Raw genomic sequence first — 16,616 nt, forward strand, 5'->3', positions numbered from 1 at the left:
CTGTCGTTCTTTTCGCCGTTATCGAACATTGCCCTCATGACCTCATACTCGGTATGGAATTTCTAGCCATGCACTCTGCCCTCATAGGCTGTTCAGCTGGCTCTCTCCATCTCGATTTACCCCTCTTTTCCGACCCGACCAGCCCGCCGCAAACCAGCCTCTGCTGCATTGATTTCACGCGCCTCCCTCCTAACTCTGTCACACATGTCGACTTATCCTCCACGCCGCCAGTACCTGATGGTGATTACATGGTGGCCCCGATTCCTGCAGTGATGCTTACGCATGGGGTTGCTGTGCCGCATATGATTCTGACGATTAAGAGAAACCGCACCTTCCTTCCACTGGTCAACTTTTCACTCACCACCCAAGTTCTGCCACAGGGTATTTCCCTGGCCAAAATTACTGCTCTCCAAGATGACCATGTCGAGCCCTTCAGAGCTGACGATTGCTGCAGCTCAGTCAGTGGTTCCACTCCATCACGTTCTTGGGGCGCCGACATCGAGCGAATGGTGTCATCGGACCTCACGTCTAAGCAAACTGCAGCGCTTTGCCACGTTCTTGAGGGCTATCGTAGCATTTTCGACTTTGCCAGCAACTCTTTGGGCCAAACGACCATTGTCACCCATCGCATAAATACTGGCCATGCAACCCCCATTCACCGACTCCCCTACCGTGTGTCGGCGTCGGAGCGTGCAATATTACAACATGAAGTCGACAAAATGCTTGCGAAAAACATTATCGAGCCTTCATGCAGCCCCTGGGCTTCTCCAGTCGTCCTTGTTAAAAAGAAAGATGGAACATGGCGCTTTTGTATCGATTACCGTCACCTTAACAAAATTACCAAAAAAGACGTTTATCCTTTACCTCGCATCGACGACGCCCTCGACTGCCTGTACGGTGCCACTTATTTTTCAACTATTGACCTCAGATCAGGGTACTGGCAGATAGCAGTCGACGAGATGGACCGCGAGAAGACCGCATTCATCACTCCTGATGGTCTTTATCAGTTTCAGGTGATGCCCTTTGGACTCTGCAATGCACCAGCCACGTTTGAAAGAATGATGGACTCATTGCTCCAAGGGCTGAAATGGTCCACCTGCTTGTGTTACCTTGACGATGTTATTGTCTTTTCGCCCACATTCGACTCGCATCTTGATCGTTTGTCAGTCATTCTGGACGTTTTTCGTCGAGCCGGACTCCAGCTTAACGCCTCCCAAGTGCTGCTTCGCTCGTCGTCAAATTTCCGTGCTCGGTCACCTTGTCGATGCTCAAGGCGTGCGTCTAGACCCAGAGAAAATTCGTGCAGTCACGAACTTTCCCGTTCCGAAGACCACGAAGGATGTCTGCAGTTTTGTGGGGTTGTGCTCATATTTCAGACGCTTTGTTAAGGACTTTGCGACCATTGCACGCCCACTCACAGACCTCTTGAAGAAAGACGCCTCGTTTACCTGGGGCCATGGCCAAGCGTCATCGTTTTCGCAACTTACGACATTGCTTACAACGCCACCAATCTTGGCTCACTTTGATCCATTAGCCCCAACCGAGGTTCACACGGACGCCAGTGGACACGGCATAGGAGCTGTGCTATTGCAGCAACAACGCGGACACGACCGTGTTATAGCCTACGCAAGTCGACTGCTATCTCCAGCCGAGCGAGTGCCTCGCCCTTGTATGGGCAGTCGCCAAGTTTCGCCCATACCTGTACGGGCGCTCATTCCGTGTTGTCACGGATCATCACGCGCTCTGCTGGCTAGCCTCCCTGAAGGACCTCACAGGACGTCTCGCTTGTTGGGCCCTACGCTTTCAAGAATGCACGTTCTCTGTAACACATAAAACAGGGCGATTACATCAAGATGCGGATTGTTTATCCCGCTACCCTGTTGACGAAGCAACCAATACTGACGCTATCATGGACGTTTTTTCAGTGTCACAGCTGTTGAACATTGGTGAAGAGCAACGTCAAGATGCTTCTTTACGAGTCATGATTGACAAACTGGAGTCAACGCCTCGCAACCCGTCCCTACGAATGTTTTTGGTGAAAGACGGGATCCTATGTCGCAGTAACTTTGATTTCTTCGGATCAAACTTACTTCCTGTCATTCCAGCGCACCTGCATTCCACTGTTCTGTATCAACTTTATGATGCTCCCATGACGGTCCATTTGGGCGTTTCTCGCACATACGATCGGGTACGACGTCGGTTTTTTTGGCCTGGACTTGCCCGCTCTGTTCGACGCTATGTCGCCGCTTGTGAGCCCTGTCAGCGTCGCAAAACGCCGTTTGCCCTCCCAGACGGCTACCTTCAGCCGATCGACGTTCCCAACGAGCCTTTCTTTCGAGTGGGTCTCGACCTGTTGGGCCCTTTTCCACTCTCCACAGCCGGAAATAAATGGATTGCTGTTGCCACGGACTATGCGACGCGGTACGCAATCACACGAGCACTCCCGACCAGCTGCACTACCGATGTTGCGGACTTTCTGCTGTACGACATAATATTAGTGCACGGTGCTCTCCGTCAACTTCTCACCGACCGTGGTCGCGAGTTCTTATCAGCTGTCGTTCATGAAATCCTGAGGTCTTGCCATACCAAGCAAAAATTTACTACTTCGTACCATCCCCAGTCAAATCGCCTCACGGAGCGCCTTAACAGGACCCTAACCGATATGCTTGCCAAATACGTTGCGCCAGACCACCATGATTGGGACGTTCATTTGCCGTATGTGACGTTCGCCTACAACTCATCTCGTCACAACACTGCCGGATATTCGCCCTTCTATCTACTATATGGCCGGGACCCAACTCTACCTTTAGACATGTTACTACCTGCGGCAACTGAATATGCTGGTGAAGCCATTGCCCGCGCCGACCACGCGCGCCAAGTCGCCCGTAAGCGTCTACAGGCTTCACAGGCGTGCCAACAACAGCTCTACAATTCTCACCATAGGGACGTGCACTTTTCTCCGGGTTCTCTCGTGCTCCTCTGGTCACCTACTCGGCGTGTGAGCTTGTCGGAAAAACTGTTGTCGCCCTACACTGGACCATTCCGTATCGTTCGCCAAGTGACAGACGTCACGTACGAGATTGTTCCAACCGATCCAACAAAGTCATCGTCAGCTCCAAGCGACTCCGTTCACGTGGCTCTGCTAAAGCTCTATTACCCCCCTTCGACATCATCTGCGTAAATTTAGCACCGGGACGGTGCTTCTACCGCTGGGGGTTATGATACAAAACAGCTGCTAAACACGGCTGCATGAAAGAGGAGGACGAAGTGGGTTTTTCTGTTGGATGCTGGTCTGACGCCATCTTGCTCGTCGGGTTCTCTGCGCTGTAAATAGCACATTAAACAAGTTACTCGTAAAAATATATATATATCATCATCAGCCTGACTATGTCCACTGGAGGACAAATGCCTCTCCCATGTTCCGTCAGTTAACCCTGTCCTGTGCTTGCTGCTGCCAATTTATACCCGCAAACTTCTTAATCTCACCTGCCCACCTAACCTTCTGTCTCCCCCTAACCCGCTTGCCTTCTCTGGGAATTCAGTTAGTTACCCTTAACGACCAGCGGTTATCCTGTCTACGCGCTACATGCCCGGCCCATGTCCATTTCTTCTTCTTGATTTCAGCTATGATATCCTTATCCCCCATTTGTTCCCTAATCTACTCTGCTCTCTTCTTGTCTCTTAAGGTTACACCTACCATTTTTCTTTCCATTGCTCGCTGCGTCGTCCTCAATTTAAGCTGAACCCTCTTTGTAAGTCTCCAGGTTTCTGCTGCGTAGCTAAGTACCGGCAAGATACAACTGTTATATACCTTTCTCTTCAGGGATAGTGGCAATCTACCTGTCATAATTTGAGAGTGCTTGCCAAATGTGCTCCACCCCATTCTTATTCTTCTAGTTACTTCAATCTCGTGGTTCGGCTCCGCGGTTATTACCTGCCCTAAGTAGACATTGTCTTTAACAACTTGAAGTGCACTATTACCTATCTCGAAGCGCTGCTCTTTTCCGAGGTTGTTGTACGTTACTTTCGTTTTCTGCAGATTCATTTTAAGACCTACCTTTCTGCTCTCCTTGTCTAACTCTGTAATCATGAGTTGCAATTCGTCCCCTGAGTTACTCAGCAATGAAATGTCATCGGCGAAGCGCAGGTTACTAAGGTACTCTCCATTAACTCTTATCCCTAACTGTTCCCATTCTAGGCTTCTGAAAACCTTCTGTAAGCACGCGGTAAATAGCATTGGGGAGATTGTGTCCCCCTGCCTTACACCCTTCTTGATTGGTATTCTGTTGCTTTCTTTATGAAGCACTATGGTAGCAGTTGAACCCCTGTAGATTTCTTCCAGGATGTTTATAAATACTTCATCGACGCCCTGATTCCACAGTGTCTGCATGACGGCTGATATTTCTACTGAATCAAACGCCTTCTCGTAATCTATGAAGGCTATGTATAGTGGTTGGTTATATTCTGAGCATTTCTCTATTACTTGATTGATAGTATGAATGTGGTCGATTGTTGAGTAGCCTGTTCGAAATCCTGCTTGTTCCTTTGGTTGATTGAATTCTAATGTTTTCTTTACTCTGTTAGCAATTACTTTTGTAAATAGCTTGTATACTACAGACAGCAAGCTAATCGGCCTATATTTCTACTGAATCAAACGCCTTCTCGTAATCTATGAAGGCTATGTATAGTGATTGGTTATATTCTGAGCATTTCTCTATTACCTTATTGGTAGTATGAATGTGGTCGATTGTTGAGTAGCCTGTTCGAAATCCTGCTTGTTCCTTTGGTTGATTGAATTCTAATGTTTTCTTTACTCTGTTAGCAATTACTTTTGTCAATAGCTTGTATACTACAGAGAGCAAGCTAATCGGCCTGTAATTCTTCAAGTCCTTGTCATCTCCTTTCTTATGTATTAAGGTGATGTTGGCGTTCTTCCAAGAGACTGGTACTCTTCCCGTCAGGAGACGCCTCGTAAACAGGGTGGCTAGTTTTTCTAACACAATCTGTCCTCTATCTTTCAGCAGATCTGATGTTACCTGATTCTCACCAGCAGCTTTTCCTCTTTGCATGCTCTCCAAAGCTTTTCTGACTTATTCTATCATTACTGGTGAGTTTTCATCTGGGTTACTGCTAGTTCTTATAGTATTAAAGTCGTGGTTGTCCCGGCTACTGTACCGATCTCTGTAAAACTCCTCCGCTATTTTAACTATCCTATCCATATTGGTAGTTATTTTGTCTTCTTTGTCCCTTAGTGCATACATCCGATTTTTGCCTATCCCAAGTTTCCTCTTCACTGCTTTGACGCTTCCTCCGTTTTTCAGAGCGTGTTCAATTCTCTCCATGTTATACCTTCTTACGTGAGATACCTTACGCCTATGAATCAACTTCGAAAGCTCTGCTAGTTCTATTTTGTCTGTTGTACTTGAGGCTTTCATGATTTGACGCTTCTTAATGAGATTCTTCGTTTCCTGGGAAAGCTTGCCAGCGTCCTGTCTAACTACCCTTCCTCCAAATTCCACTGCACACTCCATAATGATACTCGTCAGATTATCATTCATTGTATCTATGCTAAGGTTGGTTTCCTCACTAATAGCAGAGTACCTGTTCTGAAGCGAGACTCTGAATTCCTGTACTTTCCCTCTCGGTGCTAGCTCATTGATTGGCTTCTTGCGTATCAGTTTCTGTCGTCCCTTTCTCAAGTCTAGGCGAATTCGAGACCGTATTATTGTATGGTCACTGCATCGTACCTTGCCAACCATTTCCACATCCTGCACGATGCCTGGGTGTGCACTCATTATAAAGTCTATTTCGTTCTTATTTTCGCCATTAGGGCTTCTCCATGTCCACTTGCAGTTTCCTTGTTTTCGGTAGAAGGTATTCAAAATCCCTAAATTATTGCGTTCTGCGAATTCTACTAGTAGCTCTCCTCTGCCGTTTCTAGTACCGATGCAATAATCTCCTACTGTCTGGTCTACAGCCTGCTTCTTCCCTACCTTTGCATTAAAGTCTCCCATCAGTATTGTATACTGTGGTTTTACCTTACTCATTGTCGATTCCACGTCTTCATAGGAGCTTTCAACTGAAGCGTCATCATGGCTGGATGAAGTGCATAAGCCTGTACCACCTTCATCTTGTATCTGTTATTCAGTTTAATTATGATACCTACCACCCTTTCATTAATGCTATAGTATTCCTCTATGTTGCCAGCTATGTTTCTGTGAATCAGGAGCCCCACTCCCAGTTCTCTTCTGTCAGCCAAGCCCCGATAGCAAAGGACGTGCCCATTCTGTAGCACCGTATAGGCCTTATCTGTCCTCCTAACCTCACTGAGCCCTATTATATCCAATTTAACACCCTCTAGCTCCTCGAATAGTACAGCTAGACTTCCCTCACTAGATAAGGTTCTAGCGTTAAACGTTGCCAAGTTCAGGTTCCAATGGCGGCCGTCCGGATCCAGAGATTCTTAGCACCCTCTGCTGCGTTGCAGATCTGACCGCCGCCGTGGTCAGTTGCTTCGCAGCTGCTGGGGACTGAGGGCCGTGAGTTATTTGACGTATGCATGTGGGAGGTAGTGGGCAGATACTGCACCAGGGTGGCCAATCCTTCTCTGGTGAGGGAGTGCGTTCCCGGCGGTGGTTACCGGTGAGGCCGCACGCCAGGCCTCGTAATGCAGTTCTATCACCACGCAGGATTTTTTTTTATCCGGTTGGGAATTGCGCGGCACCGGGATTTGAACCACAGACCTTTTGCATGTGAGGCGGATGCTCTAACCACTACGCCATCGCTGCTTCTGGAGTGGGTATGCCTCACAGTTAATAGGTGACTCTAGACAATAAAAGAAAACAGGACAAGATTTTCAGTGGGTTGGAGCATTGGACGACCTAGTCGTTATGAAATTCACATTGTGCGATGCCTGGCTGTTCCTTTGATGTTCTAAAACGCTTTATTACTCATTTTAACGCGATTTCTTTCCCGATGTGAAGCCTGCCTAAGGCCAGTTTAGAAACGAGTGCCAAGCAGTGCATGAAGCACTGCAGTCATTCGGAAAGATTTACAGTGGAAACTTGGAGTATGTCAGAGATGGAACAGATGCGTACCCTTAATCGAGATGTTGTATTGACACTCGCGGACGGATTCGGTGTGTCCGACATCCCGCATCTACTCTCAGTTTGCGGTCTACTGAGCCTCCTGCTCATTCCTTGCAGACCACCGTTAAGCCTGTGCTGCAACAGAGTAGGACACTTTTGTTGTAACTGCTGGACACTGCGTTGTGAGGATTGTCAACGGTTCGAACACACGGCTCATGAATGTGTAGCGACGTATGCCAACAAACTACACCATCGCATACGACCACGTGATGACGCTTTCCAAGAACACATTATGGATGCTACAGAAATTCTTGAAGCAACTGGTGACCTTCCACGTGCTGTAGTTGCTGAACCCTGTACTGCTGACAAAGACGAGGTTGATTACTGTGCTGTAGCGGAGACATCCAAACAAGCATCGTAACAAGATTGCACGAAAAACAGCGGCGAAAAGCAGGCAGTCCCTGCATCTGGGAGGGCAGACACTCGCAAAGGAAGCCTTGGAAGCAGTGCTGATAATGCAGCACTAGATACGGAGATGACTGCTAAGGATGTGTGAGGATGCACCGACGCTTTCATAAGTAAAGGCCAAGCATTCCCAAACTCCGCGACAAGCGAGAAAACGGACTCGATTTCCTGTCATCAGTCACGCCATCGCAAGTCATCACAGCTTGCAGGAAAGTGTAGACGCTCAAGATAAAGGAGGCCGGGTACTGATGATGGTCGAATGCTGGCAAACTGCACAAAAATTATGAATATTTATGGCATGGTGGGTATTCAGCAGTGTGCTTGTAGCATTTACCCAAAGAGTGTTTGGAAAAGGTTCTGAAAGGCCGCTTTTCAAGCTTTCCCTGCGACTGTGCTCTGCTGACCTGGCATTTTTTTGTAAATGCGATTGATGACGTCACGGGCAATGCTGGGGATACAGTGAAAGACCCAGTGCAGACAAAATTGTTCTTTTTATTTTGTGGTGCACACACTGCTCATAGCGCTTCCACGTTTGGCATTGTTGATCGTGACTGCGTTCTGAACTGCGCACTTGGTGGAAAAGCTATAAACTATTGAAGGTTGTTTAGAGATCCCTTTAGAAATTAAAAAGTTTAGAAACCTTTTGCCCCACTTTCCTACAAGCACTTTAAACACTTTGTGTGCATTTTAACAAATAAAGAAACAGAAGCAGCAGAGAAGCTTATTATATATATATATATATATATATATATATATATATATATATATATATATATATATATGGTTAAGGGGGCAGGGACGTGTGTGTGCATGCATGAGTGCATGTGCGTGCGTGCATGTATGTGTTGCGTATGTACAGGTCACCGCCTCCTTAACAATATCCACGCCATGCATTTTTGTCCGACTACGTTAGACTTGAACTAGTTTTGAGACCTCATATTGTTGAAAAGGTAAAATTTACAGTGGGCATATTAGTACAGCGGCATGCTATATTCAGCTTCTTCAACTGTAAACGTTCGGCGCAGGGCTACCCAGGATTTTTTCTTCTTGAGGAGGGAGGGAGGTGCAGGAGAACGACTAACTTTGGTAATTGTGGGTCGATGTGATTACGGTGAATACGTGCAAGTATACCCTAAAAAGTTAATTACGAAAACATTTCGTGGTGTAGGGGGTTCGGATTCCCTTCTTTTCCCTTCTGTACTTATGATCTCCCGATTCTGCGTGTGTCTGACACGGTATTTTTTTTTTTTCATCTCGCAGCTTTCTGAGCGCAGCTAATTTCCAATAAATCGACTCTGTTATTCTTAATATTGTAGACGCCTGCTCAATGAAGAAAGAGTTGAGAGAAGAAATGAGAATAAGACACACCTTTTATAAATAATTTTCGATCTCTCACAAGGACTTTTATAAACCTCAAATTCAGTAGATCGGCGTGCCATACATCAAGGGTTATGACATCATGTGCAAAACATGAATGATGGGCAGGTACAAAGAAATCATCAAAAAAGCGCACTGGAGAAGCTGAAGCGCATAGCAGTTTCTGTGCGCGGCTGTTTCAGTACTATTCGACTGCAGTGCTGCTTCTATGGGCTACGCGGAAGGCATCAGGCGGCTAGGCGCGGTCACGCCACTCAACACTTCTAGTACACTCTAACAACAGCAACGACTGCATCTCCGCTTCTACCCTCTGCATCGAGAAAAGAGGACTCTCCGCGACAGCTTTTTTTTTTTCCTCTCCATGCGCGACCTTGAAAGAAGGGTCTCTACGTGCAGAGACTGAAAAGGGGGAAGCGTGGCACAAGCACGTCGCAGATCGGCGTTTGAGAAAGAGCAAACAATCTGCCACAGTCTTTTTCTTTCCTTTTCTTCTTTTCCTTCTTCGCACGCAGCATTGAGAGGTGCCGCGGCGGGATTGGGCGTGGTGCTGAGAGCATTTTCGGGGTGCAGTATGTTCGAATTACCCGTTGCAAGTGCTTGCGCGTTCGAATTACAGGGCGTTTTCGCCCATTGGAATACACATAGCTTTGACGGGACCTCAGCGTGAGTTCGAATCAACCGGAAATTTGAATCAAGTGTGTTCAAATTATTGAGGTTCGACTGTGTATTTTCTGTTGCACGCGTGGTCGCGTAGTGGTACATCGGGTCGCGAGGCAGTTTCCTTCTTTGCATGCTTATAGAAATGCACCCATCTGAGCATACATTGCCACAAACTGTTATAATCGATATAACGAAAAAATGGATATAACAAATAAATTGTGGGTCCCCTTCAACTTCGTTATAATGAGATTTGAGTGTACCATATATATTCGAATTCGAATAAAAATTATTCAACCAAAATCGCTATTCGATTTGAATTTGCTTTAAACCTGGAATTTGCAATTCGCACAAGCCTTGTTCTTGGCTATTAATCTCTTACTGTATCGCTAATGGTCTGCCTTTCTTGTCTTTGTAAAGGGGCCCTGCAACACTCCTCTAGTATGGTCAGAAAACACTGCACATCAGTAGTCAAGGCTTCTGAGAGCATGCAAGTCAAACGTTATAGCGCAATATGTGGCCTCGAATGAACGAATAATTCTCGAAGTCTGCTAGAAATTGCTCCCTCTTCTCTCTACAAATGATACTGTATATCCAAAGTCCACGGCCGTTGATTCATTTGAGCATTGTGACCTGCATAGTTACTGTGACCGCTGCTGGATGCTGCCAAATGCCTGCACGTGCTCTCATCATAATACTGAAAGTAAGTCGCGCGTTTGAAGAAAACAGGAAAAGGAAGTGCTCAAGTTCATCACAAGCACCGATGAAAGGTCGCATCTTCTTTTCCCTTGTTGTCCCCCTCCTTGCGTAGCTTTTAGTGCACTTGCTCGTACGAAAGGAGACAGAAAACACTTGTAGCATGCGGCGAATCCCCGTAACTCCATTGGTATTTGAAGGATTCTAAAAATTTTTATGGAAGTTGGTTCCTGGGGCAATAAGCTTTTTTAATGAAGAATTTGGGCGATCACTTGGAAATGTCTTGAGGGGCCCCTGTAACCATGATGTGTGGGTTTGCGGAATTGCGGATTTCTACTGAATAGGTAGTTTCACAGTGTTCCAATGCCTAGAAGTTGCATTGAAACAATCTTTTCAAGCAGGTTACAGGTTGTAAAATACTTCTATTCATTTTTTATGGGTACTTAAAAATCTAGAAAATTTTCAATTATTGAATGGAATTCAAATACTGTAATATTTGTTTGAATAATTGAAGCGCTTGAATATTTTAACAGGCCTAGGCGGGGCTCTCTACAAGAGGAAAGCTTTTTGTAGTTCCTTATATGGAAAATTGAACCAGAGTTTAAAGTAACAGCGGAAACACACAAGATGCCACATCAAGAAAAGACACAATACAAAGTGCTTGTGCGTGTCATGCCTTTTCTTTGTGGGCGAGGGAGGAGCGTCTCGAGTGCGTTTGCTGTAACCTCGAGATTATGTACCAACTTGGCGCTAATAAAGTTTTAAGTGTTACTGAAAGAGCAGCGATGACAATAATGCAAGATTCCATGCAGATGCCATGCAAGTGCCACATATACAATGAAATTATATCAATGTCTACATTATTGATGTGATTGAGGGCCCCTGTTTGAGCACCCACTGAAGTGGCCTCACCATGAGCCAAAACTTTCAGGAGGAACGGCCACTAGTGACTCAGCAGGTTCCTGTGGCAGTGCCTTTGCCACAACCCAGTTCTAGAGGAGGCTCTCCCAAGCCAATGGTAAAACCACGCACCTTCTCACAGCACTCTGTAGGAGATGCAGTGGCTCACCCTACTCTGATTCCACCTACGCTGCAGCCCACGGTCAGCTCCTATGCCCCAGGTCTGTGTAGTTTTTCTTCTTTCTTTTCATTTCAAGAGATTTCAGTGTTTCATGTATCTTTTGCTGCTCCTCACATTTGGTATTTAGCTAGAGAGCTCAGCCAACTTTCCTTGGCTTCATGCACGTATAAGTGTAACCAGAAGCAATAGTTTACTATTTTTTCTGTAGTAGCCGCTGGTGTGCTATTGTACCACTGCAGCTAATCAGAATAGGAAGGGTTCAGTTTCACTGCCTTTGAAAGAATATTCAAGATTGATCTCTGTAATGGCTGAAATATTTGTCCGTTTGCCAGTCCGCTAAATTCTCAAAACTCCATGGGATCACCATAGCTCAGAATAATCTAACTAGCTTTTCTTTTCTTTTTTTATTTGTACAAGGTTCGTAGCTCACAACCAAACACTGCCATGGGAAAGACCAGGGTGTTTAAGAAGCGAATTTCAGTTTTGAGGCAGACTTGTCTTTTGTAACCTTCAAAATGGCACTCATTGTTCTTTCTTTGCTAATGCTACCCCTCAGTGTTATATTTCTTTCATAGGGTTCTGCAACATGTATTACATACTTCATTGTTTATGTTAGTGTTCTTAGCTTTACGTGCTGTCATAGCTTTAGTACAGCAAAACTTCGTTAACCTGGATCTCACTCGACCGGAGAAAATATCAGAGATAACCAAATTCCAAAATTCTGGATTATCGAATGAACCATCAAAACAAAAGAAAAATGTACTCGGCACAGACAAACCTTTGCTTCATGAAAAATTGCATCAACTTTTTCTGCCTCATCATCAGAATCAGTGCTAGAATGACCTCCAACCCCATGTGGTGGTGGTGTGCATGCTCGCTGTCGCAAAAGCTGATGCAGGACTCCGCGAGGACAGCGAGGGCTTCGGCGGCCTCCTGCACGGTGGGATGTGTCGGCTTATCTTGAATGTCATCATCGGAACAGTGATTTTAATCCTCTTCTAGCACTTCTGATAATGTCATCTGTCAGCAAACCAGCAACGGCCACACCATCATCAGTGCGCATCAACACAGCTGGACAGCCCTGCCGCGGTGGTCTAGTGGCTAAGGTACTCGGCTGCTGACCCGCAGGTCGCGGGTTCGAACCCCGGCTGCAGGGGTTGCATTTCCGATGGAGGCGGAAATGTTGTAGGCCCGTGTGCTCAGATTTGGGTGCACGTTAAAGAACCCCAGGTGGTCGAAATTTCCGGAGCCCTCCACTACGGCGTCTCTCATAATCATATGGTGGTTTCGGGACGTTAAACCCCACATATCAATCAAACACATCTCGACAACGTAATGACGGTTTCAATGTCAAAGCGCCAACTCGCCCAACAGTCAACTCTTTTGATCTACCCGAGCTGCACACGCTATGCACGAAATCACAACGCAAAGAAATCAGCAGCGTAGGTGTGACGGGCAACTGGGGTAGCAGCGGCTGCGCAAATTGTCTCGTCGGCCGCGCATGCGGCGCCATTTGCGGCGCATTTCGCAGACACTGGATGTACCAGCAGCCCAAGTGCTTCTGCCAGGTCCACCTTGCCACTTCCTTCTTCATTCGCTATCATCATGATCATAGTATACTGCTGTTCATTCGGTTTTGGTTTCTCCAAAACTTCGTTTCTGCCGTCGATTACGGTGGCGAAGCCGGGACTGCATGCTTTGAGTAACCGGAATCGGTTACTGGAAACATGGAGCCTGATAGCCCTCTCTGGAATCGTCTGGGTTAACTGGTGCGCATCTAAATCCCTCTGAATTAACGAGCATTTGACACCATTGATATATACACAGTTTTGCTGGGACCGCGCCGCGTGTCCGAGTCAACCGAATTTTCAAGTTAACGAGATCCAGATTATGAACATGATAGTATTGAAGAGCTCGTTTTGCAGAAATTGGGATATGGAGGGGGGGGGGGGGGGGTTGGGCTGTAGCCTTTGATTGTTAGGGCAAAAGCAGTGTTAGCCGTGAGTGAAAATTCAAGGTAGATGCAAATAAATATATGAGCCTGAGGGTGTTTGCTCTTAGGCTCTCTTGGCGGTACAGTTAAGGTCTCCATTGAGAAGGCAGGCTAGTGATTGAGGAGGTGATAGTGTGTGTGTTTGTGTGAGTGCATGCAGATGTGGCTATCACATTCAACTGTTAAAGGTAAGCTTAAGGGTACCCTATTTTTTTTCCCTATGTTTGGAAAGAGACCAAACAGTCTTCCCTCTTCTTCCTTTTATCTTTACAATCAGTTTTTCAGTCTGGTATGATTTCTGCTGCTAGTGTTGTGTTGTCTGCATATCATAAATTGGTTAAGTTTGGGTTAAGTTTGTTTCAACAGTTTATACTGCAATATCTCAGATTTCAAAATAGCAGTATCTGAGTAAATGTTTGTATGATAAATTAGTGTGGCAAAAAATAATAGCCCTACCTGACTCATATTTAAACCTTAAAACCAATCGGTGTTACTAACATTAATCTCAATGAGAACTTGTCCTGTTTATGGCTTCTTCAGTTTAAATATAAGGTGTTCAGGAATATGTACCCAATTTTCCTTCATACACCCAAAGCCCGTCGCGATAAATGGAGTCAAAAGCTTTGCTGTAAGTGATAAGACAAAAATACATACGCTTTTGTACTCTTTACGTATGTCTATCAGCCATCCCATATTTGCAGTGTGGCCAGTGGTATTGAGCACTTTTCTCAAACCTGCTTGCTCAGTCACCATCTTTTTCTCTATTAATGTATGGTTTTAGCCTATTCTGTAATATACTTTGTTTAGTACTTTACTAATATGAGAGATTATGGTCACTGCTAAACATTTTAAGTATTTTTTTTCATGTCACCTTTATTTGCTATCTTTCATAGTTTTTTAAACAGTTTAGCAATGACCTTCACTAATTCTGGTCTGAATGCCTTGACAAGCGGTCCACTTGTTCTAATAGGGGTTTTCTGTGTAGCCCATGTTAATTCATCTCCTGTGACTGACATCTTATTCATACTCGGATGTCTACTCTAGGCCTTCTCTCGGCATCATTTTTCTTGAATAGATCTGTCAATTCCTTTCGTCTTTCTGTTAGTGATTACATTAGGTTTGTGTTGTAAAGTTCCTTTCATTTCTTTACATTCCAGGGTTTTCCATACCCTGCCTCGTAATAAAGTTGTGGTTCTGGGATGTTTAATTTAATTTTCCTCTGAAGTAACCAAGTGCTGGCTGTTGTACACAACAGTGCATAGAAACTGAGAAGCTGCAGCCAGCTTTATCCGTACAGTGTTGAAGATTCATACTATCTTTCTGCATACACAGACAAGCAGCTGTTATCAGTGTGTGTTGTTGTTCATGTACTTGCCTTCTGAGCCTGATAAGTGTCTTTTTTGTCGCATGTGAACCGGCTCCTTGGGCCAGCAGCCCCCACCATGCCTGCAGCCCCACACATGGCCTTGTACCAAGCGCAGAGTCAGCTTGCAGTGAGTTCATAGTGTTGCACAAATATCATGTGTTGTATTACACCATAATCACAATGACTCAAGTAATTCAGATGATTTATAATTGTTGTTAGTTCAAACAGAAAATAGGTATTTTGTTTGTCTCTGTTGATGGAGCAAAAGTACAGCATACGTTTCAAGACGACCCATTACTTGAATGTAACTTGACGAATGTAACGCAAAAAATGACTTGCAGTCATGTAGAGTTTTCAATAAAGCAGCAATGGGATGGGAAATGAGCGAAAAAATAACTGCTTTTATACAAGGAACCACAGTTCGAAAATAATCGTTTATCATTGCCATCCAAGCTTTTCTTGTGAGGTATCGTCCTGCACTTGCTCGTGAAGATACTTCCACCTTAAAGGGGCCCTGAAACACATTTTTGAGTAACCACGGAATTATTCACTGGAAAAATGTATTATCCCACAAATTCAACGCCGCAAAAATTTTAAGAATCCGCCCAGTACGAGCGGAGTTGCTAAGATTTGTCACAATCTGCAATCGCATTCTCTCTTCTCTTGTCCAGACGAAAGCGCTGGAAGCTAAGTAGGGAGGGATGGCAGGGCCACAGAAAAACTCCACATGCACCTCGTGGCCTTGAGCACTTTTTTTTTCTTCGAATGCGCCGTCTTTTCCATGTGATCGCGCGTGCACGCATGGACAAGTCGCGGCCTCTCGCGACGATCTCTGTAACGAGCGAGCGCGTCATGTTCAAGTCAGCCAATGGCTGATAGATGGGTAATTCACTCGTGATTTTTGGGCATATTTGCCATTTGTCGAGAGAAGAAAAAGCTATTTTTAGCTGGCTTTGATGATTTATTGTGAATTCCAGTCCATGTGCTGCGCTCTAATATTTGGCTCGCTTGTTGTCGGGAGCCTCTACTATCGATCGGCAGCATTTTCTGACCATGCACAAAAAGTGTTGCAGGGCCCCTTTAATGAAATCTTGCACGACTCTGGAGTAAATGCGTCTGTGACAGTGTTTTTAGTGCTGTGCCAGGCTCACTTCCTTTACACAGTTCCGAGAGCACTGTCAGCCAAATTCCATGATGGACTGAGTCTCACAGCAGCTAAACTACATAGGAAATTGATCAGCTGGCAGTGAAGTGACGCTCAGTGCTGCAAGAACTCATTTTAAATTGGGCACTCTTGAAAACCTCGCCATCATTTCATTGAGAGTTGTGTTACGCTTTCATTATCGTATTTTCTCGCATATAACCCCCACCAAAAATTGAAAAAAATCTCCTGGAAAGTGGGGGTGCAGGTTATCTGCGATTAATCCGGATACACAGGTCGGCTTCACGGCAACCTTTGGCCTCCCATGCAGTCCGCATCCCCATCGGCATCATCTGGTGCAAAGCCAATAAAAGCCAACACAGGCCATAGACAGATTCCCTCCGTAGCGTGTTTATTCCCTTTTTGCATGCTTTGTTTGATTTAATCAACAGTGCCACATTAGCGATTTGACAGCATCTTTTTTTGAGTCAGATGTGGCCAGTTTGCACCGTTGGTTAGCCTTGTCTGGTGAGGCATTATTGGTGGGTCTCGGCGGCAATCTTTCACTGTGAAAGAATAACTCAAGAATATAGATGCTGCAGAAGAAATTGGCAACAGAGCTGGTGCGAGGAGTCACAACGGCGACGAGTCCTGCATTCGCGACTCGTGGAAAAAAAAGGCCTCTATTTAAAGTGCACACAAAGAGAAAGAAGCATTTCGTGGCCCGAAGACTGGTGCGTACCCTCTTCTTG

The 16,616-nt window shown here is 45.5% G+C and overlaps 1 protein-coding gene across 6 annotated transcripts in view; it reads left to right on the plus strand.

Moving 5' to 3' along the window:
* The window catches only part of LOC119160964 (FK506-binding protein 15), a 290,382-nt gene that overhangs the window by 112,735 nt on the left and 161,031 nt on the right, over positions 1–16,616 (plus strand). For 5 of the 6 annotated variants that reach the window (XM_075880249.1, XM_037413254.2, XM_037413255.2 and 2 more), the window contains exons 12-13: positions 11,215–11,404; positions 14,789–14,850. In XM_075880249.1, coding sequence (XP_075736364.1) covers positions 11,215–11,404; positions 14,789–14,850 — 252 coding nt within the window. The remainder of the gene's footprint in view (positions 1–11,214; positions 11,405–14,788; positions 14,851–16,616) is intronic. The other variant, XM_037413252.2, reaches the window with a different exon arrangement.

This window comes from Rhipicephalus microplus, chromosome X, assembly GCF_043290135.1.
Source record: "Rhipicephalus microplus isolate Deutch F79 chromosome X, USDA_Rmic, whole genome shotgun sequence".
NCBI lineage: Eukaryota > Metazoa > Arthropoda > Arachnida > Ixodida > Ixodidae > Rhipicephalus > Rhipicephalus microplus.